The sequence below is a fragment of the Orbicella faveolata genome, unplaced genomic scaffold (assembly GCF_042242905.1).
Source record: "Orbicella faveolata isolate gen_17 unplaced genomic scaffold, um_ofav_v1 contig_3, whole genome shotgun sequence".
In the NCBI taxonomy this organism is placed as follows: domain Eukaryota; kingdom Metazoa; phylum Cnidaria; class Anthozoa; order Scleractinia; family Merulinidae; genus Orbicella; species Orbicella faveolata.
Genome location: NW_028301558.1, coordinates 2,263,516 through 2,291,298, shown reverse-complemented (window position 1 = coordinate 2,291,298; position 27,783 = coordinate 2,263,516). Strand labels below are relative to the sequence as shown.

Below are 27,783 nucleotides of genomic sequence, written 5' to 3'. Positions count from 1 at the left end.
GCTTTGTCTCATCGTACTGAGTTGGAGTTGAAGAACATGGCGAGGACTTGACTGAGAATGATCCTGAAGATGACGAACTGATATTTGCTTCACTGGGAGACGATTTCTTGGAAGGAGGTTTGTCACACGATGGAGATTCATATCTTGGAAGGCATATCTTTCAACTTCGAAGACAGATACTCCTTTGATTTTGTTGCATTGTTTGGACGAGAACAAAAGGTGTGGTCAGACTTTTCAGGGTTTTTGCCACTCCAGCCAACGGGAGGTATGTAGAATGTTGTGAGCTGTGTAACCGCTCCTCCAGTAGTTTTCCAGTAGTTCGGTTGGCTGAAACACGTTGTCAGTCGCTTGAATTAAAATAGAGTTGCGTTCTCGAGTTTTGGCTGGTTTATTGGCTCTAGAATATTACACTGGCGACGAGGTACGGACAAAACCATGGCCTTGATCGGGAAAATCGAGGAATACAACGAGAACGACAGCTGGATTGAGCGAAAACTTACAAACTCATCAGGAATTTGGTTAATCCAAGGAAGCCTACCGACAAGTCGTTCGTAGAGCTGGTTAATTTGGTAAAGAATCATTTGAATCCTAGACCATCATCTATCGTGTATCGCTTCAAGTCAGCAAGGAGAAACAATACAACAGTATGTCGCCGAACTGAGGAATTTATCGGAGCACTGCGACTTTGGCGACCAACTGGAGAAAATCCTGCGTGATCGACTGGTTTGCGGATTGAACGACGAACGGATACAGCGGAGATTGCTTGCTGAAAGTCAACTAGAGTTCAAGAAGGCGATGGAATTAGCCACCGCGATGGAAATTGCCGACAGGAATACACGTGATCTGATTGCTGGAAATCTGACTGAGAAACCCGAAGAATCGCAAGTTCACCGCGTGACCCAAGACCCACCGAAACAGCCACCAAGGGATCCGAAAAGGCCGACAAAAGAATGTTATCGTTGTGGAGGACAATTCCACGATCCTGATAAGTGCAGGTATAAAGACGAAGAGTGCTACAAAATGCCGTAAGAAGGGTCACAAGGCAAGCCAATGTCTCAGTAAGCGTAAACCGGAGTTTCGAAAGAGCGGCAAATTTGGAAATACACATCACCTGGAGGCAACAGACGAGTCGGGTGAGGAAGAATGCGAAGAATACACGATGTTTCACATAAACGCCGCGGAGAGAGAACCGTTTCGAGTCGAGCTACAGCTAAACGGAGTTCAGACGAGCATGGAAGTGGACACTGGCGCCGCTGCTACGATCCTCAACGAAGAAACCTACAAGAGAATTATTGCAGGGAATCTGGTGAAGAATCGAAAGCAATTGGAAACTGCTAAAGTGAAGCTCCGAACGTACACAGGTGAATTAGTAAAGGTCATAGGAACTTTGAATGTTATTGTGAAGTATGAGAAACAAGAAGTGGAACTGCAAACACTCGTGGTGGAAGGATCTGGGCCTAACTTACTGGGAAGGGACTGGTTGAGAGTTCTGACACTCAACTGGAAGGAGTTGTTCAAAATGCAAGTTGTCAAAAACAACGAAGGGTCTTCACTTGAAAAATTGGTCGACCGGTACTCAGAAGTGTTTAGAGAAGGACTTGGGACCTTCAAGTGCCCAAAAGCGAAAATTCATGTGGAATCAGAGGCACAACCAAAATTCTTGAAGGCGAGACCAGTGCCATATGCTATGACAGGGAAGATTGAGGCTGAACTCAAGAGGCTACAAGATGAGGGAACGATTGAACCGGTTCAGTTCTCGGAATGGGCGGCTCCCATTATACCTATTCTGAAACCAGACGACTCAATTCGCATCTGCGGAGACTACAAAACAACTGTCAATCAAGTTTCAAAACTGGACAGTTATCCTATCCCGAAGGTTGAAGACCTCCTGGCGACACTAGGAGGAGGTGAAAAATTCACGAAGTTGGACATGAGCCAAGCCTACCAGCAGCTTCTTCTGGATGATGAATCTAAACAGTACACCACCATTAACACACACAAGGGGTTGTTCCAGTACAACCGCCTACCCTACGGGATATCGTCAGCACCTGGAATATTTCAGCGGAACATGGAGAATCTACTGCAGAACATTCCTTATGTAATTGTCCGGGTGGATGATATCCTAGTGTCCGGAGCCTGCGATGAAGATCACTTAAACAACCTGGAAGAAGTCTTGAAGCGACTAGCATGTGCTGGCTTGCGACTTCGGAAGAACAAGTGTGTGTTCATGGAACCTCAAGCAACCTACCTGGGTCACAAGGTCAGCAAAGGAGGTATTCAACCATTGGATGACAAGGTCGAAGCGATCACCAATGCACCAGCGCCCAAGAATGTGTCGGAACTCAAATCGTACCTAGGCATGATTAACTACTACCAGAAATTCCTGCCTAACCTGTCGAGCGTGTTGGCTCCATTGCATGATTTACTACGTAAAGAGACCCGCTGGCATTGGGGTAAAGAGCAGATGCAGGCTTTCCAGAAGTTTAAGGATTTCCTGAAGTCCTCTAGACTCCTTGTCCATTATGATAGTCAGAAGAAGTTAACCTTGGCGTGCGATGCATCACAATATGGCTTAGGAACTGTTCTCTCGCATCGAATGGATGATGGCTCAGAACGTCCAATCGCATATGCTTCCAGGACACTGTCCAATACAGAAAGAAATTATTCCAATCTTGAGAGAGAAGCACTTTCCCTGGTATTTGGAGTGAAGAAATTTCACCAGTACATTTACGGCAGACATTCTAGTCTAGTGACTGATCACAAACCATTGGAATCATTGTTCAATGAGAAGAAGGCCACACCGCCTATGGCAGCAGCTAGAATTCAGCGTTGGGCCTTGACTCTAGCTGCATACAACTACTCCATCGAGTACAAATCAGGACCACAACATGCCAATGCTGATGCCCTCAGCCGACTACCCTTGCCGGTTAGTCCTTCAACTACACCTTTGCCTGTAGAAACTGTGTTTGCAATGGAACTCCTCAATTCAACACCAGTGAGTGTGAATGAGGTCAGAACCGGAACCAGATGTGATCCAATGCTGTCACAAGTAATCAAGTTCGTTCAGCATGGTTGGCCTAATCACAACTCAGATGAAGCATTGAAGCCCTATATCACTAGGAAAGATGAATTAAGTGTTCAAGATGGATGTTTGCTGTGGGGCAATCGAGTAGTGGTCCCCCCTAAGGAAAGAGCAAGAGTGGTAGAAGAGTTACACGAGATACACCCTGGAATTTGCCGTATGAAGGCATTGGCGAGAAGTTATGTGTGGTGGTCAAAAATGGATGCAGACTTAGAGCAGAAAGTTCACCAGTGCAGTCCCTGCCAGGAAAGCAGGAAGTCACCGCCAGAAGCCCCTCTTCATCCCTGGGAATGGCCTCATAAACCCTGGGTTCGACTCCACCTAGACTATGCGGGTCCGTTCCTTGGAAAAATGTTTCTCATTGTGATGGATGCCTACTCCAAGTGGATGGAGGCGTTTCCAATGAATACATCAACTTCGAGTGCTACCATTGAGAAATTGAGAATCGCTTTCGCGACACACGGCCTACCTGAAATTGTCGTCACAGACAATGGCAGCAACTTCGCGAGCAAAGAGTTTGGAGATTTCCTCAAACAGAACGGGATCCGTCACATCAGAACAGCACCCTACCACCTAGCGTCTAACGGACTGGCTGAGAGAGCGGTACAAACATTCAAGGAGGGAATGAAGAAGATGAGTGGAGGAAGTGTGGAGGCACGAGTTTCAGAATTTCTAGCTCGTTACAGAATCACTCCGCAGACTTCAACAGGAGTGTCCCCTGCAGAATTACTTCTAGGAAGGAAACCCAGATCAAGACTAGACCTAGTCTACCCGGAAATCGGAAGGAAAGTGCGACAAAGCCAAACTTCTCAGAAACAGGCACATGACTGGCACGCTAAGGAACGCACCATGCAGGAAGGGGAAGCAGTTTACGCAAGCAACTTCCGAAGAGGACCAAGGTGGTTACCTGGAATCTTGAAAGAGTCAACGGGTCCAACTTCCTTCGCAGTTCAGCTAGAAGATGGCCGACTCTTGAGACGTCACCAAGACCACCTTATACAGCGATCCTACGTTCTCCAAGCGCCTATTGCTGATCAAGAGGTTCCAGCAGACCCAATTCCAGCATCGCCGGCGGCTGAACAGCCAGAATTGCAGTGGGAAGAAACCCCAAGGGAGCCTGCTGTTCCTGTGCAATCAACTACCCAAGGCATTCCAGAGAAGCGTTACCCTACTAGGAACAGACACGCCCCTCGATACTTGGCTGATTTTGTCATTAAGTGACTTTTTAGGTTATTAGGACAGAGACACTTAAGAACTGCAAGCTAAGTTTTGTCGTTGATTTATTGCACTAGTTTTCATGGCTTAGTGGGGGAGTGTAGAATGTTGTGAGCTGTGTAACCGCTCCTCCAGTAGTTTTCCAGTAGTTCGGTTGGATGAAACACGTCAGTCGCTTGAATTAAAATAGAGTTGCGTTCTCGAGTTTTGGCTGGTTTATTGGCTCTAGAATATTACAAGGTAAGACATAGTCTATTTCAATGCGACCTTCTGCGAACCACGACATCAACACTCGTCGCAAATATAACCAGTATTGGGTCGGGCGTTGCAAGAAGATCGATTCTCTGATCGGTGGACCCGTTAACCATTGGAAAAGAGGGCTGTACAAGGCTACCACAGCTGCGTTCACCAGAGTAATAACACCACATATATCAGTGCAACTCTGCAGGGAATAGTTACGACATCGCCAGTCACATTCATGACCCTGCCAATTAGTCGCACTGGGAGAGTGGGCAAGCACCAAATGACTCTTTTTGTACGTTCCGACTTGTGGAATGTACCGTGCAAAATCATTGACGACGTCAATGGTGTCTGGAGGAGGTTGCCAAGCCAGCGTGTCACAGTATATGATCTTCATGAAAGGTCGCAGCTCAACATCTACCAGTACCCAATGATTACCACCATTTTGAGGGCTGCCAATGAAAGTTTTGCCATTCCTTTGTCCCACATTCAGAGCGAAAACCAGCCCTTTTAACGTTCCAAGGTTAAATAACTTAGCTTTCCTCGTCATCTCGCTGTGGATATTAACAACGACGTTGGGGCATAGTAGCATGGTATCGTTTTGCATGTCGTTAAGCTGTCTTAAAACCCACGTGACGTGATCAGTAGAGACCCAGCCTTGCGTTCCTGATGCAGCAAGACGGGCAAGCTCATCTGCAGTCAATCCTGTTAATTAGTAACAATATGATATACTTGTCATCTGGCTTTATTAAATATTTTCTAAGGGAGTGGGGTAATAGAGCTCAAAAACTAGAGTTGGAGTGGGCTGCTAGCAGATAAAGATGTATATAAGATCATAAAGTTCTAAGCGTCACTGCTTTCTAATTCAACAAAACTGTGATACTATATTGGAGATGGCATCCCCCAACCCCCCCCCCCCCCCCAACCCCCTTTCCACCCTTGGACACCATGTCACAAAAAATTTTAAGTGAAAAGAAACCTTTTAAAACCCCAATCGAATTTTTTCAGCTACAAAATAAGCATATCCCATTTTCTATCTTACATCATTTTACTTTTTCGGGCCGGTGCACGCATTTTCGTTTTGTTTATCTTTAAAATTGCATACATAAACTTTATTGCATATTTTAGCCGGTTCCAGTACTAGTTCAGGATATACCTGGAAAAATAAGCCTACACATCACGACATCACTCCACACGAAGTCATTTCTTAATTTTTCTTTAAAAAAAAAAAAAATTACCATAACTTGGTAGCATATCGTCAGAAGGATTGTCCCAGATCATGGCTTTGAATTTGTCGATCGCTTCCGAGGAAATTTCTCGCCGAGTTTTGGGCTGGCGAAAAGCTTTCGAAAACCACCTCACCTCAGTATTGTAATCACTGGGTTTTCCCTGTCGACGGCTCAACTTTGCAAGGATCATTCTATACGTAAATATTGAACAATACTTGGAGCAACTCAAGTGAAAAATTTTATTCAGGATTTACCTTTCCCGCTAAAAATGATAAAATTAACCAGGTGCCGCTAATGTTAGAGACCAGGTTCCCGCTGTCTTGTTATATTTTGGTCCATGATACATTTCGATCTCGATATTCTTTCGTTCCCAAAGCATTTTGGGGCTGGGAGACGCGCTGTCCCTAATGGCATGTCTGTCAACCTATTAGCTGGAGTATGGCCGCCATCTTTGTTAGCAACAGTAGTGTTTAAACTGTATTAAAATAAAAAGTTTTGTTAGAATCCCGCCAACAAAACACGTAGCGAAATTAAGTGAACAAATTCTCAATCTAACCAGGGCTTCGATAAAAGACATTATATTTGCTGCGAAGGTAAAAATTACACTCAAGAAGTAAAACAACGACAGAAAACAACAATTGAGTTGTCTGTTTATGATGAGAAGCTTTATTTTTGTAAAAATGCTCAATTGCTCAAACAACACTTACATGCATTGTAGTAACGTTCGTTCTCTGGTCATCACAGCGAAGTGAACCGACAAGTGGTCAGTTCAAAGCTTGCTCCGATATTCTGTGCTCGGAGTAGAACCAGTTGGAGCAGTTTAGTCTTTCTTACTTATACGCTAGTTCAGGCAATCTTACTGCAGGCGGCTGCAAGCCGTAAATAGCTGTAGCTCCTTTCAAAGTCAACTCAGCATTTCGCATTTTCATCTGCAAGCTTTGAGCTCCTTTTTTCCGGCGTAATTTCCATTGGAAAAGTGTACGTTTTCATGAGCCACAATACGACCGGATTCCTCTGGACTACAAACGTTTACCTCCCTTTAGATCCATAGTTAAAAATTAACTAAAAAGCGAACTTTGAAGGCATCGTTCTTCTCTCGAAAGCCGCTTGAAACTACTCGAAACTGAAAGCTTAGCTGAAGTCTAGTTTGTGATTGACCGTGGTCACTTCGTTAGCCAATCAAATTATTTGAACAATTCTAACAAGGATTGTGATTGGCTTATTTTAGCGTGCTTTATCAGAGAACAGAGCACGGCTGACGCCACTTTTACTCTTTTGGAAAATAAAGTTTGGTTTGAAAATTCAGCCGAATGCGTGGGGAAAGTATTGGATTCTTTATCATGAAACAAATAAAGAAGCCTCGACTGTGCTCTGTTCTGTTGTAAAGCACTTAGGAAGCGGTAGAGCACTCAAGAAGAAGGGAAAAACACTCGACTTTGTCTCGTGTTTTCCCCTACACTTCTTTCGTGCTCTACCGCTTCCTAAGTACTTTACAACAGAACAGAGCACAGTCGAGGCTTCTTTATTTGTTAACTACAAGTAGTTAAACGAAGCATCCAAAAGAATACATTTCTTCACAACACAGCAAAGGACTGTTAATTATTTCAATCAATGACTTTTTTAATAAATGAGGACGGCTTTTGGACAAGAAGTTTCAACCAGTGGTAAAACTTAACGATGGAAAGCGTGGAGTGTTTGTGACTTAGTTTAGAGTACTACCCAGACGAATTCATAGTAAACGAATTTCTCCATGTAAAACGACTACAAATTTTAGAACAAAGGCGTCTTGAGTACAATGACATATGAATGTGTATTCGTTACGTTAGAGTGCAAAGAGCACCCAGCTGAACCAGACTGATTTCCAAAACCTTACCTACTTTTCCACATGTCATTGATGATAGCATTAATGGACTCCAGCAGATTTTCTTTCACTTAACTTAATCCTTATTAGATTTAATATGCCATTAATTAAAGGAATAATTTACTTTCCATATGGAATGATAAAAGAGAAGGAAATCTCTACAAATGTTTCTCAAATAACGGAACTGCTGTATCCACGACAATCATGATCGATAAATCAAATTCCTAAATTTATTTAGAGCAGCTTAAGACCATTCAATTGGCTGGCTAGTTAATATGGGTTGTTATCTTTTTAGGGTAGACATTAGGCGTGTTCCTGTCCTTAACCGTTCTTTATTTTAAAAAAAATACTTCACTGTACAGAACTACGAGTGTCTATCGTGTAATGATCTCTTATAATTCTTCAAAAATGAGGGGATATCTTTAACTCCACTACGACTGTGCGAGGAACAATTGAAGAGTTGTAAGTTGGCGCGTTCTTCCATCGTCACAGATAAGCTTAAATTGTGAATTTCAGTAACATGACCAGAATATGTTGTGTCAGTCAACATTGCCGAAAATGGGTTGCCTACAATTTTGGAAATCAGTAGGTCACGCATTTTCATAGGTCACGTATTCCACCACAGTACTAGTAAATAGGCAAGCATAGAGCTTGGTACCGATAGCCTGAACTTGACTTGCAGTTAACTCTCTGAAATGGTCGGTGACCCCATCGTTTCTTCTCATAGATCACTTCCTTTACTGATTTTTTCCATTTTAACAAGAAACAAAAATAAATTGCACGTGAGAAGTTACAAATGTTTCTTTTTTTCTGTTCTCGCACGTCCGGGCCTATTCTACCTCAAGGCCTATTCTACCTCAAGGAACGACATAAGCTGAAAAAGTTTACGTTATAGACTTAGTTGTATTGAACTGAGTCCATTTACCTGATCTAAATTCACTAATGTAGCTTCTTTTATTGCTGATAGTAGTAAGCTAAGATCGTCGTAAAATAAGCAAAGCTTCTGAAAACCGACGTGGTCTTCAATGCACCGTATCTCGAAAACGAGCACGGTGACCCACCCCACATCCCCCCGCCACGATTTTTTTTTGGGCAAAAGTTGATCTTTACTTTACCACATGACAACTTTTTAAAAAATGTGAACGTGGAAATATTTTGTGCTCGAAGTCCTTAATCAGTAGTTTTTCCAATGATCTGAGAAATATACAAATGATCGAATTTTTATAGCGCCGAATTTGTTATAATCTTTACCTGTCGAAAACGGCTCAATAATGGTTTTATTAAATTCTTCTTAAATCATGAGTCTACCCAATGATGTGAACATTTCTACTGAATAAAGATCAATGAATCTCTCATATAGTCCTTATTCCCAAGGTAATTCCTCAAAAGTTTGTTTTTCGACAACTTTTGGTTTCGAAAACCCGGGAAGGATCCAGAAATATCCAATCTGTGAACCAAATTTCGCTCACGTGGACAGCCCAAGCGGTTCAACACGCATGTTCATCCTCCACTAAAACACCCTCACACCGTGCAGGGAGAGCTACATACCGTGTCTAAAACTAGCTCAAGTGGAGTACCTTGGGAATAAGGCCTAACGGATAGATTAGCTCTCTTACCCTTCATCCTCTCTTGGTTTGATCTATACACAGTGATGGGATGAAAAGGCCTGCCGGGTAATTCGTAGCGCGGTGTCACTGCGTGAGTTGCATGAAACATGAGAAGAAAGTGGAAGAGACAGGTTTTTCTTGCGAAATATTCCACGAACATTTCCCTCAATAGTTCGTCTATATCTTGGAAAATTTAACAAACTATAAATGTTTACGGGACATCTGAAAAAATGCTCAGCGGAAATTATGTTTTTGTACAGACGAATTGAATTCAAGACAAACAAAGCGGAGGTGGGCCTAATTATTCACGACTCCGCGGCTGCCCATCAAAACTGCAAATGAACTAATTTTGTCGAGATGAAACTCGCGTGATTTCAGAATCGATCAACTTCATTGAAGTGAAAGACATGCACACTCAAATGAAAGATAGCAAACTGAAGTGTTAAGTCTACTTTTATGCCGAAAATCTGTTTCCACCTTCTAAACGAAACTGTGTCGTTTCTCGGATTTTCTTCTTTATAATCCATCAAATATTTCCGCTCACGCGCCATTGCTTCTAAATATAATGCGTCACGTGACTGAATATGCCTCAGCTAAAACTGGGGGATATTTCCCACTTTTCAAAACTTGACGTGTTGCGAAAAATATTTGCAGGATAATAAAAATGGCCTCGATTTGGCGCGAAAATATGTTCAGATCATTTTTCTCTGGACATTATCTTTTCTTCAAAGCTCACAGTTTCCTCGAGCTACACTGTCGGAAAACTGTTAGCTTCTCGGAACAGATAACGTCCGCTGACAAATACCCGAGCATCTTTTCGCGCCAAATGGAAGCTATTGTTTATTTATTCAGTTGCTTCCCGGTACTTTCACAAAACTTTTCAATTAAATGTTTCGGATCATACGCTATATGTTACTTAGTTAAGTTACATGTCGCGATACGTATTTCGTGTCCATTATTTCTACAGTAGTTATTTCTAGGGGTAGAAAACCTTTTGTTCAACCATTTTCAGCCAACGAAACTTTCGCTTCTAGAGAGAAAAATCTAAGCTATGTGACACTTGCCACCCTCATTTTTCATATAGGGCGTTTCCACATGACGTCACGGCAGCCATATTGGTGTTCAATAACAATGAAACAGCGGCCCTGTTGGTGTACCAAAGCAATCCTGTGGGAGTTGAACTCTTCTCTTATGTAAAAAACTTCCTTTTGTTCAAATAAATTTGCATGTGTGCTTTACTTTACTTTACTTTACTTTACTTTACTTTGCTTTACTTTGCTTTGCTTTGCTTTGCTTTGCTTTGTTTTGCTTTGCTTTGCTTTGCATTGCTTTGCGTTGCGTTGCTTTGCTTTGCTTTGCTTTGCTTTGCTCTGCTTTGCTTTGCTTTGCTTTACTTTATTGAATTTGTTGCATGTACAATAAAAAAAAAGAAAGAAAAGAAAATAGCATCAGCAACTTGAGCACAAAACTGGACGATGTCCCAATTGATATTCAACCCCAATAAATATTAACAAAATAGTAGTAATAATTATAATCGTAGAGGTAGTAGTAAAAGTAGTATTATCCAAGGTTCAGAATTTAATAACTTACAGTATCTCACTAAGTCATTTACATGGAATGAATGAATGAACATCTTTATTTAAGTGTCAAACTAAACTGGCAGTAAATAACCACTAAATGGGGACACTATAAATAAATTAAAATTAATAATACTATGGACAATTGATAAAACGAGTATGACTGGACTGCACGTAAAAAACACATAGTTATCTAATCTAAAATAGAGTAATCATTGATGACAGTCTTCAAGTTGTTCGACCATAATAATCACCTTCAATAATCACCCTTACCACCCGTGCGTGTTTTCGAGACAACAGTGGGACCTTAATTTATCACATCTTTTGTGCGGTTCAGTCTTATTTACTAACGAGTGATTTAGGTTGACTAGTTTCTCCAAGTTTTGTTTACATGTAACCATGGGAGGTGTTACTAAGGCGGCTTCCGTTAGGAAGCTTGTTCTGCCCAGACTCATTGTTATACAAAGCTGTTTCCATTTAAACGCTTGTAAAAGGTTTGAGGTTTTTGCAGCCTCTTCACATGGAAATGAGAAAGTTTAGCGGCGGATGCTACGCTTGCCATTACCGACTCTACCACTTCCAAATGATAATGATGCCTTTGTTCCAGGAATCTTCCGATAAGACTTGAATATTCCAAGATATAGCATAAGACATTTTACTCAGTACCCAGGCCAAACATGATGCTGTATCATTGAAAATCTACGTCAACAAAACAAATCTCACAATGGATGGCATCAATGTCACGGCGATGGTAGAAATTTCTGACAAATGAGGTTCAATAGAGATGTAGCCGACAAAATTCTCCATTAGAATCGCACAACCGGTGGCCTTTACAAAGTGAATTAAGGCACCTGGTAACATTCTGAAAGTTTGCGATTGGATTTCTCCACCAGAAATATATCTTATTCTTTAATAAAGGTTTCTGTTAAGTGTCACTGATGGAATAAGCGAGATTCTCAAATTGAGCTTTTCTGAGAACAGTCTATGACTCAAGGATTGGTGAATGCCCGAAGATGTCCGAAGATGTCCGAAAACTTGCGGAGGTCTTCCGAGCTTCAAAAGATCTGCGACAGAAACCGGAGCATCTCCGAGTATTTCGTTTATGACTCAAAATCGTCTAAAAAGCAGCTCAACTAGAGTACACTAGACCTATTACTTTCACAGAAAAGAAACTGATTTTTTTTCATGCAATTTACTTTCTTATGATCTTCAGTTGACCATTGCGTGTAACTAACTTTGGCAAGCCTTGCACCTACGTAAGTGATATTTTAAAATCAATCTTATTGGTTGAACGCTCTATTTATATCTCCTGACCACCTTGAAACATGACAAGGAATGCCGTATTGAGTGCATATAATATACATAAGAAAATTAGCTCGAAAGCTAATCCAGTGATAAGGAAAAATACTGAATTTTTAATCTGTTATTGTTATAATGTGTCAGGCAATATTGTCTTGCAAACAAAAATTATTTTCCAGTTACATGATGTTTAAAATTCTTCAATTACAAACAAATTTGCGACACATAACTTTTGCAAAAACCCTTTTTAAGGCACCGTCTGATTTAACGATTTATACCCCTTGTGGTCGACAGTTATGAACTTGAACTACAATTGAAGTTCGATATGGACCCGGCTGTCGGTCCCACGTTGAATTAAATGCCAAATGTTCAAAATAGTTGGCTTTGTCAAGTAGTAGACAAATCATCAAATAACAAACACATTAACCTCATTATAAACTATTCAACAACTGAAGAAAACATCAAGAGCGAGTGAAACACACCACCAGATGTAAAGCATCTGCCCATTGCTTGCTGTTTGAAGAAACGAGTGACGAGTGCAGAGACTGAAAATATATTTACTAACATGACTTCTTCCTAACTGCTGGCCGTTGAAAGACATTTGTCTATGAAGAATTCCAGAAAAAAAATGTTCTCGTGAACAGAAAGCGGAATTATAGAAAGGCATTGGTTTGAATTACTGAAATACTTATCATTAGTGTGGCGACTTTTTAGAGATCAGACAGAGTTAAGGTTTTAAGATGATCCCTTTGGCTTTGTACGTACTGATACTGTGTCTCTTATCTTATTCATTTGTGGCCATATACCCTGACCGGTGGATGCTTCTCGGCCTTAATTTGTTTTCAATATGCGATGATAGCAGGGAAGGAGGTCACAGCAGACTTTCACGTTAATCGGAACTGCTTTTCCACAACTACGAAATCAATTCACAAGTTCTGTGCCAGGAAGTAGATTTACTCGTGGTAATTTTATTTGCAGCTGTCTTCCTTGAAGGTGAGCCGGGGAATGTATTGATTTATGTTTCTTTGGATTTGACTGATCGACGGGAATGCCGATTTTCACTTCGCACAAAATACGGGTAGAATAGAAAATTCTAGAAACTTAACAAATTAACTGTGAGGGGGCAGATGTTCACCAAATTGCTTTGTTAATTCCAGCGCAAAATCAAAACAAGACATTTGGTCGTGCGGCTTAATTAATTGCGTGCATGTTCACTGAGATATTTCCCAAAGCATACTGTTTGTCTTTGCGCTAGTTACAAATCTTTAAACGTTTTTAAACTTGAGAAAACGATTTAAAGCGATTAGAGGATTAATGACCAGGTGTTTTTATCATAATTCCACTCCGTTTTAAGCCGATTGTTCAGTCATGTCGACAGGTTTCTATACTGGGAACTGACACATGCAGGCAGAGTTAAAATAAATTTATAAAAGAAAGGGCACGTATTTCTCTCTTTCTGTTTTTTATGACATGTCAAGTAATAGTTATTGTGACGAAAATTACCCGTGTTTTTATTCACAATGAACGTTTAACAAAAATTCTATCAAAAAGAAATGAAGATCTCACTCGTAAACGTTTATAGATCACACTGGCTCAACTAAGTGTAAAAGATCCTTTTAAAGGTCTTTAAATAAACCAAAACTTTCTCTGTACTATGATTTATAAGGTAACACCTGTTTAGCATTTGTTGCATTTTGTAGTTAGTGTTATATCTTATGTTCAATTCAATTCTATGCATATATTACACGAATTGGAAAGCAGTATCGTCAAGCAGATGCTACTGATTCCGGCGGTTCACTGAAACTGTGGTTATCCAGTCATTTCTTTATGAAATAAGATCAAACTATCCTTTGCCATGCTGAAGAAAACGTAAGTACGAAAAGTACTGTGATATATAAATATATTATATCTATAACAAGCAAAATAATGGTGCGTGTTTATATATATGGTTTTGCAAGTGTTTTTAAATAAATAACATGGAAAGGAAACAAGTTACTTAATTGGGCAGCTTGATTTTAAATAAGATGTAAAACTGTGAATTGTTTGTTTGGGTTTGCTGAAAACAAGTGAAGTTATGAGCCTCATTCTAAAACTGGGGGTATGGATCAGTTCTTTTCAGTTTTTATCCCGGCTTCAGTCAGATACCAGAAATGAAATTCAAATTTTTACTGAGAACCGTTACATTTTCATTTCATTCTAGCTTTGGTCTTGATAGAAGACTAGTTCTACAGGTTGTAATCGCTCATATATTCTATTTCCGCGGTACTAGCATTGCACTTTAAAGTATTTTATTCACGCTAAAATGTGACGTAGGAACTGAAGCTAATAAAAACAATATCATGCCGGGTGCTGAATTCATCATTATTATTGTTACCCTGACGAGACCAAAGCCGTCAGGTGCTGCTCGTTACTTTGTTTGTTTTTCTTTCCACCAAACGGAGGTGGTGGTTGGATCGTCGTGTCCATTAGGCCTCTCCAACATTCAGGAACAATACATCTTTCTATAGGGAATTCCCACGGTTTGTGTCGAAATTCATTTTCTCCACAAGTGAAATGATGATTATGTTATTGTACCCACGTCATGTTTACGATGCAAGCAAGTTTCAGACTGGTCGGAGTTATCAGGGAGTGACCAAACCATTACCAGTTACCTAAAGCATGGTATTTAGTTGTTCAGCTACTTAAAAATGCTGTAATATAAATGTTGTAGACCTGAAGCATAATTGCCATTATGTATTTGACTGAATCCAAAAAAAGCCGAAAAACATCCGCCGGTTAGTTGCAAATGTAGGGCGGGGGTGGAGTGGGGCGGGCATGTGGATGTATTTGTCGTCAAATTCAGTTTCCCTATCTCCAACTGATTGTAGGACTATCGATATACTATTTGACCGCCGAGGTTTGCAAAGTGAATGCTTTGAAATGATAAGAAGCGATACATATAAGCAACTGCTGGAAACCAAACTCTGATAACCCTGTGACTTGAGGATGATCACAGGGATTCGTTCATTCCTCGCCGATATAGCATTATCGTTTGAGTCTAGACACGCCATTAAATCCTGAAACTGATGTGGTTATCTCTTTTACTGCGGAACAAGACATTCATTACCATAACCTGACAGCATAGAACTCAGTTGTCCGGCCATTTTAAGGGTCTCCAGTAAACTCTGTATGTAGAGCTGTAAGATTCAATTGTATAAACATTCATCGTGTTCATTACTCTACCGTAAAGTGCTTTAGCCTCGTGTGACTAACTCCGTTTAATGATAAGTTTTGATTCAGTACAGTTAAACTTACTGGGAAAATTTCGGGAAGAAACACTGAGGTCATGGAAAAGATACCGCCGTGAGAAAAGATCATTTTGCGTCCAGGCTTCACAGAATTTGCTATGGGCGTACAAAAAAGAGTCTTGTTTCTGGATCAACGGCTGAGAGAGACTGAACCGACTTCGTAACTTTCAGTCACTTGCGACTCCTAGTACTGTATTTCCTTTTGATTTCAGTCGCTGGCCAAACAATATTAACATTCAAATTCTCCATCCTGTTTTAAGCCGAGACTTATTCTATAATTCGGCTCGGGAGAATTGTAATTGCGTTAAAATAAGACCCTTGAATTTATTTAAGAAAAGTACAGAGAAATTGCAAATTAATCACAGCTTAGTACATAGGTTTCTTAAAAGGCGTGAGGCGACTTTGTGGAGCCGAACAGCCGAGATAAGGTAGGATATTAAGACGCCGTGTTTACAACATTTAACGAGATTTAAGTAGATTTTGCTTGACCAATATAGTTCAAGGCTTTTACCGGATGTCCATTCCTCTTTGGTGGAAATTTGCCGTGTCATATCTCGTCTTTAATGGAAAATTAAATTTCTTTATATTGCTGTTTCTTCATAACTGATTTAGACATGGATAAAACAATTCATTGTGTCAGCGACTTAAGAACTTAACTGTAAACATGTCATAATTAATGTGGCTTCAAAAGAATAGAGCAGACAATTTGACTCCGAGTCATTCTGCCTCGAGGAAACAACATTAAAATGAATGAAGCTGAGCGAAAGAGTAGGTTTATTTGATTCGATGAAGTTCACACATTTCAGTCGGTAGCGGAACAATTCACAAAACCTTTTGATTCTTGATAGCAGCGACAGATGTGTATCTTCGTGTTCCCAAATTCACTTACTGCGTTTTCCATTCCCCCGTGCTTTCATCATATATTTCCATACAGTTTGCTTTGAAAGGCTTTTTTCAGGCGTGATTTGAGTGGCAGGAAATGGTACTTGAGCATTTTGCTCCTCGTAAGTAACTGTAAACTAATCCCTCTTCATTTGGTTTCCCTTCATTGAAAAGTAAAAGATCGACACGAGATTACATTTGGTCAGCTTGAAATCAGCTTTTATTTGGTGCGCACTTGTCCTTTCTTATAAGGTGTTTGCTATTTATTTTAGCTGATCACGTTTGCCTCTCAAACGCGAAAAAATCAGATGGCAAAATGGCGAAGATTTAATTTCTAAAGGTAGGTGTTTGTAAAAATCCGGTGATTACGAAACGCAAAGTGCTTTTACTCTTAGCTTGTTGGCATTAGTCAAGACTGACCATCCATCGATTTTTCCACGTCAAAAACAGCTTTCAAAACGACATAGCCGGGAAATGTCTACTAAAAAACGCCCTTCAAATATCATTATGATTTTTTGGAATTTCTAACATCGTTGACAAAAAGAGATTACTGGATAGCCATTTATGTTACATAAACCTTTTTCCTCATAATTAATCTTTTTCCTGTTGCTTTTTGAAGACTAGAGAGGAAATTAAATCGGCAGCAAATCAAAAGCAAGACGTTCTCTATTTAACTTGGCAATTCCGAGAGACATATTATGCACATCTGAGAAATATTAGTTAAATCTGTTTGCGTGCCGCGAGGATTTATATATCCGATAGTTAAGGCAGAGCCAGCCGACTTCGTCATCAAATATATAATGAGTTTCTTTCGGTACAGGTCTTAATGTGTTTTCCAGTTGTGATAGGATAAAATCCCACATCATTGTGGAAGATTAGACGGGCTGGTTGTCTGGAAGGGTTAGTATAAACTGCCGTCCTGCAACCGTTCAATCACAACAATTCAGTTACTCAGTGGAGTTTAGGCAGGAGAGCTGAAGACGACTGAAGATTTCATCGTCCTTTTAGAGCAGGGTAACGCTTTCTACCGAGGTAAATGTGATTAAGTTTTGGTGTATTAAGTCATGCTACTTCAGTTAGACATGATACTCGGTAGCTTTGGGAAGCTTACTGCAACAAAGGAAACTATTTTATTGTGTACAATTTGGCTGATAAGTATTATTCGTGTTATAAACTAATGATTCATGTTAAATTACAGGGGCTTTGCTGAAAAGCTTTCTCTTGAATCAATTCCATTCTTCTCTGAACCCTCGTGACTTATAACCTCCAAAAAAGATGGAACCATTCACGAAATACCTTCTCGCTAACGTTTTTTACGTGTTTGCTCAAACTAACCGACAAATTGCCCTCGAGTTTTCACAACCTCGACTTATAGCAGAAATATTGTTGCAGTCGAAATCATTATTAAAACCATCGTGGTGTTATAATGAGAATCTTTGTTTCATTTGAGTTTGAATCATTTCCAGCAAGATCGCGTTACAGTTAACCTCGCATATGCTAAATATGCTCATCTTGCTTTTAAATTCATAAACACATGAGCTTGAATTGACAGATTTTCCATAATTGTTAGATTAGAACTAAAAATAGCCGTAACTTGAAGACAAAATTTTTCAGGCAGCGTGCGAAGGTCTCGGGGGCGCTCTTTTGCCTCCATAATAAGGAAACAGTATTCTCTGTAAAGCTCTCTACAATGCTTCTTGACCAAGAAGCAGATTTTCAGATTTCGAAAGAGGAAAGGGTCAGCGACACCACATTTCTACCACCGGGCAGTCCACACAATCAGCGAAAAGCCTGAAATTTGCATATCGTTTTGATTAATTTTTCGTGTTTTCAATCTTATGACCTTAAATCTTTCACGCGGCGTTTATAAAGCTGCTCGTTTAAAGAACAAATTGCCCCTTGTGATATCTCTGACAAACACGTCCTAAAACTGAAATATTATCTTTTTGTTGATAGGTTGACTCTTGCCCTTTTCCGTAAATTTAGCCAAGGATGCATTTTCTCTGAAAACACAAGTAAATAAACTTTGTATTTAACTTGTACGCCTAAGGTAAACTTTGGCTAACGCGATTGGAAAACCACTTTCTGGTTGGCCACTCTTAGCAAACAAAGCAAATTGTCTCAAGCTCTTAGCCATGCTAGGAATCTTGAGTTGGGAAGGTTAATGTCAAGATTCGAGAGTTACTGCGGCGTTCCTTGAATATTACAGTGCTTGCTGGATTATGGCATGACAAGCAATTATAATCTTTTGAAGAATTACTTATATGTCTAGTGGGATTATTTCAGGAACAATGTTAAGAAGCAAAAACATCAGAAAGTGGAATTTGTTACATGATAATACTTTTTCCGAGGTATTTAGATGAAAACTGGAGCTATTTTTCAACGACAACAGGCATTTCGATCATGTTTTCCCTCACTTCACTGCGTACCATCAGCTGGAAAAAAGGTAAATGTTTTCACTTGACTAAAAAAATTCTCAAACAATCTTCCCCTAACCACTAAAAGAAAGTTAGTAATCAGTCAGTAAATGACGGTTAAATTTCAACTACACTAAGAACTACAGCCTAAAACTGACCTTGCAGGAATTAACTAATAGGACATCAAGTAAGGAAGCATCAAATATCTATGGTATAAGATCAATGAATTAGATAAACATTCCTGAAGAACGAGTGAAAATCATACCATTTTAGAGAGTGGAATGTGTCGTGCTCTGAGGAATTGAAAAGATTTTTGACAAGTAAAGCGTCCTCAAGAGTAAAAACACGTGCTAAAGACAAAATCTGGACATTGGACATTGATACATAATATTTACTTTCTCGAGGGGCTGACATGTGAATTCCTCTCCCTAATAAAAGAAAATCATTAAACGGAGATCAAAAAAATTCACCACATGCCATGTTTTCCTTAACTTGTTTACTTCATCTATGAGCGGATGTGGTTTGTATCGTGACCAAGGTAACCAAGTAATCCACACCATTAGTTATTCTGTAATTACTTTTAAATCATTCTTCTTTCCTTTGCATGATTGTCAACGGCAAATTTAGTTTTGAACAGGGTCGTGGAAACCTTTAAATATTATTTTGCTTCTTTTATTGACTCGTTGTTTACTACTTTCAAAAGAAAACACGTAAAAGTTTGAAACAACCGCCAGTTCACGATTGTTGCCATTCTACCTTTTGACATATTTTAACTTGTATTTGTAACAAAAACAAAGGCTAAAGAAACGTATCAAAAGGTACGCATCTCTGTGCCATAATCGAAGATCTTATATATCAATACCTTTTAAGGTTGTATCCAAACCGGTCAAAAAAGGTCCCGTATGAAAGTGAAGAGCTTTTCATAACCACAATGACCGGCCAGAACTTAAAACACCCAAAAAAAGTCATCCTTTGTAAACTTGTGGGATTTAACCATAATTATGAGAAACAACAATGCGGTTTAGTAGGCAAGGATCGCGTTTCATAATAATTATTCGTTTATGAACAATGGAGTGGGAGCTGGGTGACACAAAAAAGTGACCTGGAGGGCATGCATTGAGACATGAACAGGCATCGCTTTGACACAAAAAGATCACTTCAAGAGATAATTAACTTAGTGGCGAGCCAATATAGCACAACTTCACTTCTTGACAAAGTGCATGCTTCATACTAATCTCTATGCGATTTTAAGAATCTTGCGAGCCTTGGCTACCAGCAGGAGACTTCAATTGACCTCTTAGGATAAAAACGGTATTCTTGCTTTCTCTGAACAGAAGTAACAGTGCAGCCAAGAAGAAAGAGCATTTACTGAGCCTGAGAATTTGCTGTGAAACTCAAACCTTGCATAGACATACTTGTAAACGCCATGAATGTAACGAGGTTTCACCTTGCCCTAATTTCCTTTTGGATGTTATTAGGTAGGTATTTATCGCTCTTTATTGAATTTCCAGTTTCAAGTTGACCAACTTTGAAGTTTATGTTTCATGGATCGTAGTAGAGCTGGCCAACAAAGTGCCTACAGTTTTCTGCAGCTTGTTTGGGCTTTGATAAGAATCTAAACCCTCACTCCGTGTTTTATGTTCTAAATTTAGTGCTACCAACATGCAAAGCCGGTGAAGGAAGTTGTCTTCATATTGTGCAGTACATATATCACAGCCTTGGAATAAGAATTCGTGGTTCCGACACCCCAAACATTGTGGGAAGGTGGACTTCATCGAGGTAGGACTTTCGTCGATAATTTTAATTCAATGAAAGTGATTATTCCTGGGAAGGACTGCGGTGCGTGTTGTAATCCCAGGGATTAATAAACGTTTCAACAACATAATCCTCTGATAAGGGGCGGCAATATACTCAGCGAAACGTATTTAAGTTATCCGTAGCTTTCGCTTGTGGCAAACATTCGGAGTTAATTATTGTTTATTACCGAGGTGACTTAGAGCGTGAAGAAGGAGGAGATAAGGCAAATTAACTCGGCAGACGTGCGTCGTGTTGACTGGTGGCGTTCATAATTGCTTGGATTTCTACAATTGGCTGGTCTCGTAAAAAAATTCCTGTCATTCTGACAGCGAAATATCTGAGCTTGTTAAAGACAAAAGACTGCAGCATTTCACCGCTTATTAACCGGGTGTCTTTCAACGTTACTTCCTTTGGGAGTTATCAAGTTAATTGATTAATATGTGTGTAAATGAACATCATCATTTATGAAGCAGTGACGGTTCCGCTAAACGCTCTTCACACTCCACGTTGTTTATTGGTGGCCAAATTGGCACTACACTTTCAAGCGCCACTACATGCTTTCTGTATTTGTCAGAATGTCCAATATATGTACTTTGGAATTCCAACAACGGAAGCTCTTTTAGTTGAAAGCTAGGGCGAGGTCCACTTGACGTTTATATTTTGCAGTGTACAAGTGACAGTGTAATGCTAATTTGGTTTTTCATACTTCAAGGATACGAGGGGTTATTTCCTTTCAAGGGAGATTCTGGCTCTATCAGCCATTGTTTCATCCTTTTAGTATCAAGTTTATTGTATGAACTGTCGTGTTTCATGATATAAATGTCAGCAAGGGCTTGCTTTGTTCCAAAAGCTAAGAAATCCAAAATAACACCAGATCAAAGGTCAAGAAAACTGTCATTTTACATTAGCTTAATGGACTGGTCTTTTTTGACTGCGTTATCGCAAAGCTAGGATTTTAGCCGAAGCAATATTAATGAGACAAGTAATAATTATTGAAAACAAGACGTCGCGCAATTTATTGTGTCTCTAAGAACATCATTACACGCACGAACAACTAACGCCATGGGTTAGTGCTTGGAAGAAAACATTCTTTCCTTTGTCGAGTGTCATGATGTAGAACGTAGATCGTGAATCTTCTCGCAGTTTTGTTACGTGATGTGGGAATTAAATAGCTCCAATAGGTATCATCGCTGTCCTCCAGCCATCGCTGCAGCTCACCTTACATTAAACAGGACCCATTTAGGCACGTGACACTCAGTGTTCCGCTTTGTCGTTCGAGCGGTTACTCCACTTTGTGTTGGCCAGGAGCCCGCATCTCACTTAAACCATTTTCGTGTGTAAAAAAGTTTTCAAGTACATCACGATCACGTAGTGAACTCATTATCTGCTCAAGAACATTGTGCCATTTACCGCAGGCACTAAATTGCGGTTCAAAAATGCAAATGATATTGAGTTGTTTTGGGTTGTTTTTAAGTCCAATAAAAGCTCTTTATGGTAGCAAACGTCGCGTGAGGGCATTGTGGTGTTATTTTTTTAAAATAAGTATAAAAACGTTTTTTAAAAAATAATTGCCGCTGTTATTCCAGCTAAACTTTCAAGTAAACCTAAGGATATGTGCTTTCCTGAGACAATATTTAGAGACTCTAGATAACACAGCATACTTTCAGAAAGATAGCCGGAGAACTTTAATGTGCAAATTGTCTCTACTTAAGATAAGGTCTTTTACACTAAAGCTTAAGCGCCTTTTGGATATCAAAACCCAAAAACTTGATATCGGTATCCAGTAACCTATTTGTAGTCAGGGCCCTGAAAACGTCAGCCAAGCGTTGCACACTCTAACGAGCAAGAATCTTTGGCATTGAACTTTGCAAAACAAAAATATTGTTGGATTGAAGAAGGTAAAGGATTGAAAACATAACTCTCGCTTCATTGTATTTTCGGACTTGTGAAAAAAATGTTCTTCGCGAGATTTTCAACAGTTAAGGAAGGATGTCTTGTTTATTTAAATCAGTGAGCAGGATGAGCTTCAGATTTAATTTAATCGTATTAATGCCAACCAGAGAAGGGAACTGTTCGTGACACACAATGGTTAAAATTTACCTGGTAGTGGTATTATTTGGAAAACGTCCCACACTGACTGAAAATCGGGTACTTTGGTGATTGTGATGTACCTCAGTAGATGAAGCAGTTTTCACCGAAAAAAATTGCATCCTGCTTTCGTCATCACAAATAACGTGCATTGACTTGTTTCCGAAAATCCTGCCTCAAAACCCGAAGTTGTTTGTTTCTCAGTTATAATCAGGACTCGTCGATGCCAAATAAAAGCACACTAAGAGAGGGCGTTATTTCTCGGATAATGTGAAAGAGTTTGATTTGGCAAAGATTTTATTTGCCACCTCTATGCAAGACTATTTTAGTCCTCTGCTAATCTTCCTCGTCGCTTAAAAGCCTAAAAGCTCCGGCTTAGTCAGTCTCGGTCGGTTTCAAATGGGTGTCGTATTTTCGATTTGGGACCAACGTATGTTTTGGTTTGGAATTTCCACATTGATCGTAATAAGCCGAACTAGGATCACGTACCTTTCCAAAAAGGTTCAGAGATTAAAACTGAGTTATACCTGCTAGGTCATGTTTGGTAACTGATAGCTTCGGGTATGGTACCTTTCTGTCAGACACTCGAGCCGCGATGTCTCTATAACCCAAACATTCTAAACTGGATGATTTAAAAGGCACTATACATATGCCTAATTTAGTAACAAAACAAATAGGAACACTTGAGACTGTTTTCTATGTTTTCGTTGTTTAGTGATCAACCATTTTTTTTTTTTAAATAGAAAAGGCCCATAATAATCGGCTTGCGGTTAATTATACAAATAAGTTCAAATAACTTCCAGAAAAAAATACAACTAGTGCACGGAATACAGCGGCATAGCGACACAACATGAAAACCAAGTCTTGACCACACTGATTCAGGTCACCTGCCACCATCCTCTCCTAACGCGCTGACTAAAAGTTGGGAGATGTCTTTGACTTTCTTGGAGAACAACGGAATCAAGGGTTGATCTTTCAGCTGTAAATAAACAGTTCATCAAATCAGAGGGTAAAATTACTGACTTCTGAACTGCCGAGACAGGAGGCATTTTTTTAATTAAACAACCAGTATATACAAGACTTATTACCCCTATGGCCACCTTTCAACCATGCAATTCAGGAAGGCAGAAGCTAATTTCTTACTTTGAGTTCGCCTGTTCTTGTTTTCAGTTGTGAGGTGCGGCCAGGTCCACAGTTTGTTACAAGGTACATCAAAGTTCTACGCAACGCGACGTGGGAAGGTTATTTCCATCGCTACAATGACTCGCAGTGCTCAGAGCCCAAGTTAAGTCTTTATATGAAAGGGTTTTACAAGATATCGAATGAACCTTTGGAAACCATCGAAGGCAGCAACAAGGCATTCTTTAACTTTACAAAGATAGAACTATACCCACATAATGGCCATGAACAGGAAACAGCAGTCAATGTATCAACTAGACATTGTCCAAATACGCTGCGTGTTGTGAGAAGTTTGCGCGCCGCTGACGTGTTTGAAGTCGACATCAGAGCGTTCAGGAAACGTGCTTGTCGGAATGCCTTTGGTTTCTTAGAATCGGAATTTGCAGCATTAAAGCTCGAAACTCGAAGAAAGAGGAGCTCCAAGTTCGACAAACTTTACTTTGGTGAGGTCCCTACTATACGAGTGACCCGGAAGTACAAGCCCAAGTCTTACCAGCTTCCTCTGCAACGGTATAACTCCAACTACAACTGTACTATCTGCAAGAAGATTCAATCAGGCACTGGTGCGCGGCCTCCAAAGATGCCTCAGAAACCACCCCGTCCCGTAGTACTGGACGGACAGTGGGCCAGTACCACCTGCGAAGCAAGCCCAGGAGGAAAGTTCTTAACGCGCCACTTTAAGTTCATCAAAGATTTATGGCAATGGGAATGTCATTACTACTTTTACTTAGATGCTGAATGCAAGAGCCTTGACTTTGAGCTGAACGGGAAAGGAACATTCATGGGTGGTATTCCTTCTAAACTCGTGGCTGGAGCCTATGACTATGTGTTTACCATGAACGAGGCAGCAATCACTCCATTTGACTCCATCACCACACGAATCTTAAACACTGCAGAGCCTAATACATGTGGAAAAAGCGGGACTTGGAAAACACATGTCAGTCAAGATATCACAATAACCAAAGGCTGTGGACTGTATACCATCTCTCTTCCCCATACTGAATATGACCTACTCAAGATGGACACAAGCCAACAAGGCAACAAACTGCTTTACGTGGGACAGCGTGCCAGTGATGGAACAGATCCATCCTCTCCGACAAAAAGACCAACATCTTTTCAAGTGCCACTCGTAGAATGTTCGTCATTCAAGTTTAAATTTGTACCTCCGACAACTCGCCCGACAACTCGCACGACTACTAAGTTCCGCAACCCAGGTATAATCATTCCCATTGCAACGAAACCAACTCTTAGGCGAAAGGAGACTACCACCAGAAGGCGAACCGATCGAGAGACTCTTCATAAGACCACGCAAAAGATAAACGAGAATGATGACAACACCCAGAGGATAACAGGTGATGTTAGAGCTGCTTTTAGGAATACTGCGGCAAGTTGGTCATCGTGCAAACTCCTGCTGATACTGAGCATGCTCGCTATTTTATGGCGGAACTGAGCGAAGACATTGTATCGTGTATGTGATCAAGTTTCATGTACGTTGAAACAAGTAGGTACTGAAGGTACAGCCATTTTCATAACCGTAAAAGAAGGCACGCTTGTCCGCATAAATATAACGTAAATAACTGTTCGTGATGAACACTGATGCAAATGGCAGTTTATTTTAGTTTAAGTAATTTGATGGTTTTTTTGCATAGAGACACCAAATAATGCTGACTTGGAATTCTATTGCTTAACACACCACTAGAACGTGCACTGAAGCATTCAGTTGGCGCAGGAAAGATATTTTTGATTGCCTTCGAATGCAAAAGTAGGTGAAAGCCAAAAAATGTTTAAGAACATCGTTCTTTACAGCAGTTTCTTCAGCGAAACTGAACCATGTTTTTAAAAGTGAAACGACAATTAGTGTGATGGTGTATTTTTCGTAACGATCGGCTGATTTAATTTGCGAATGTAACTTGTGCGAGGTGAATATTCATTAACAGAGTAAATACATCAAAGAAGGAAAGGGAAGGCTGAGCAGAATTTCTCGAATTTCGTATTATCTTCGTGTGAGGTTGATCTGAGAGAATCTTAGAGATTTCTTAAAATCTTGAGAAAGTCGCCACCTCTAATTTAAATTAAGTTTACGTTCTGTAATTTGCCATGTTTACTATTCCTACAACGATTGTAGCAAGTGCATTCCAAGTGCGCTTTGTTCCCAATTTGAGTAAAAGTCAGGAAAATACCTACTTCAAGTAATTTAAAATTAAAAACTCCGTTAATGCTTAAAGCATAAAGGCCTACAAATAGAGCACTCTGTTCAATTAAATTGTTAACCAAGAGGGTGTAAATGTATTCCAAAAAGTAAAGTAGTATTTTTAACACTTTTTTGTTCTAGAGGCTTAAAATTTGTTATTTAATAATTCGTTGAACATTTTGCTGCATATTAAAAATACAATTGTAGTTCCTCGTGGTCGAAGAGACGGAATATCATTAGTGGGATGGATATTCAGTACTGTAAAAAGTTAAACAGAGAGCGTCAAAAAGATAATGAAAATTAGTTTTGTAACCCATGTATCATTGTAAAATGGAATAATTGACTGACAGTTTTGTAGATAGGATAAATTTTTAATAAAACATCTAGGAATGTTGGTAAAACACTATTCCTCGAGTCTTTTCTTTATACAGCTAATGCCTTCCATTCAGTCTTCGTATCTATCTGCTGTTTTAATTTTAAGTTTATAAAACTCCAATCGCCGTTGCAACATTACCGATCCAAGGAGGATTACCTGAATCCGTTTCTGCATCTCTCTCTCTGTCTCTTCGCTTCTTCCCTTCTGACACAACGTTTGCGCCCTCGTCAACTATCAGGCATAGAAATCGAGTTAGGATGCTTGGCTGAAGTTTATTTATGTGCGATCCTTTATTTTTACAAGTTTTAAGTTTTAAGCAATGATGATTTAATTATTTATTTCATTTATTTATTTTTCTAATACCTTTTACTACAGAATTCGCAAAACGCGTGCGAAATTCGCCAGTAACATATTTGCGGGCAACATTTCCGTGATATTTCATGAGTATTTCATTCTCTAATAAGGAAGGGAAAGTAGTTTAGAGGCAATAACAGGTATAAAAAGCAAAAAGCAAGTCTTAATTAATCGGTTTTTATCGCTGCTGTCGCCACGCTGTCCTGATTTTCAAGGGACTTAAACGATAAGCAAATTTCAAAAGAGAAAATATATTCAGTCAAAAAAGGCACACTCGTAGGGGAATAGATATTGAAATATTCATATCGTAAATCCTCGAATTAGCCCCCACCACCTCCCCTCGAATAAGCGCCCCTCCTATCGGCCAAAATTTAAAATAAGCGCCCCCCCCCCCCCCAAATAAGCGTCCCCTCCCCTACCCCCATTTTGTGGACGAGTACTGAGATAACAAAGGATGTATAGTTTTCGTCATGTAGTATTAGATTAGTACATTGTTTCAGTTTGTGAACACGTATAGTGAACACGTTGAACATGTTAACTACTAACGGTGCTGCGATTTAAACTTTAGGATCAGCTTTTTATGTCGATAAGCAGCTTATGTTGTTGTTTACGCGCAGATGATGTATTAAAAAAATGATCATGTCAGGCCGCTATTTGGGAAAAAATTAAATAAGCGCCCCCCTCGAATAAGCACCCCCATCTTCTCCTAAATTTGAAATAAGCGCCCCGGGCGCTTATTCGAGGATTTACGGTATCTGGCATATGCTACTGACTGCACTCCATTTCTGAGCTTTTATTGAATATTTGCATATCTGATCCAAGTTAGGACTTCCTCACGGCCGCCATCTTCAACTTTGAACGTGGTCATAGCGTAGAACTGAAAATAACGCAAGGGCCTTTGTGACACTGGATTGGTAATGACTTCAAATGTCGTTCTTGCATCAAATGAGAGCGTTGATTGATGAATTCCTGATGAATTTGTCAGGTTTCCCCAATTTTTTATTAAATGATCTACCTATACCTGAAAGCTGTTAAAAGATGTCTTTTAAGATCCTCTTTGCAATCATAATTTTGTTTTCTTTCAGTTCAACATTCAGTGTTG

At 39.8% G+C, this 27,783-nt stretch overlaps 1 protein-coding gene across 7 annotated transcripts; it reads left to right on the top strand.

Annotated features, from left to right (window-relative positions):
• Positions 1 to 12,924: 12,924 nt before the first annotated feature.
• On the top strand, positions 12,925 to 26,357 carry LOC110048751 (protein APCDD1-like). 7 transcript variants are annotated; one of them, XM_020754532.2, is made up of 4 exons: positions 12,925 to 13,103; positions 20,031 to 20,174; positions 20,349 to 20,475; positions 23,752 to 26,357. In XM_020754532.2, exons 2-4 carry the CDS (start codon positions 20,123 to 20,125, stop codon positions 25,208 to 25,210), a joined length of 1,638 nt encoding a protein of 545 aa, XP_020610191.2. In that variant the 5' UTR covers positions 12,925 to 13,103; positions 20,031 to 20,122; the 3' UTR covers positions 25,211 to 26,357. The 7 variants fall into 7 exon arrangements, with proteins under 7 accessions (XP_020610191.2, XP_089154165.1, XP_020610189.2 ...); XM_089298039.1 differs by lacking the exon at positions 12,925 to 13,103 and adding an exon at positions 16,473 to 16,619; XM_020754530.2 differs by lacking the exon at positions 12,925 to 13,103 and adding an exon at positions 17,034 to 17,311.
• The last annotated feature ends 1,426 nt before the right edge of the window (positions 26,358 to 27,783 follow it).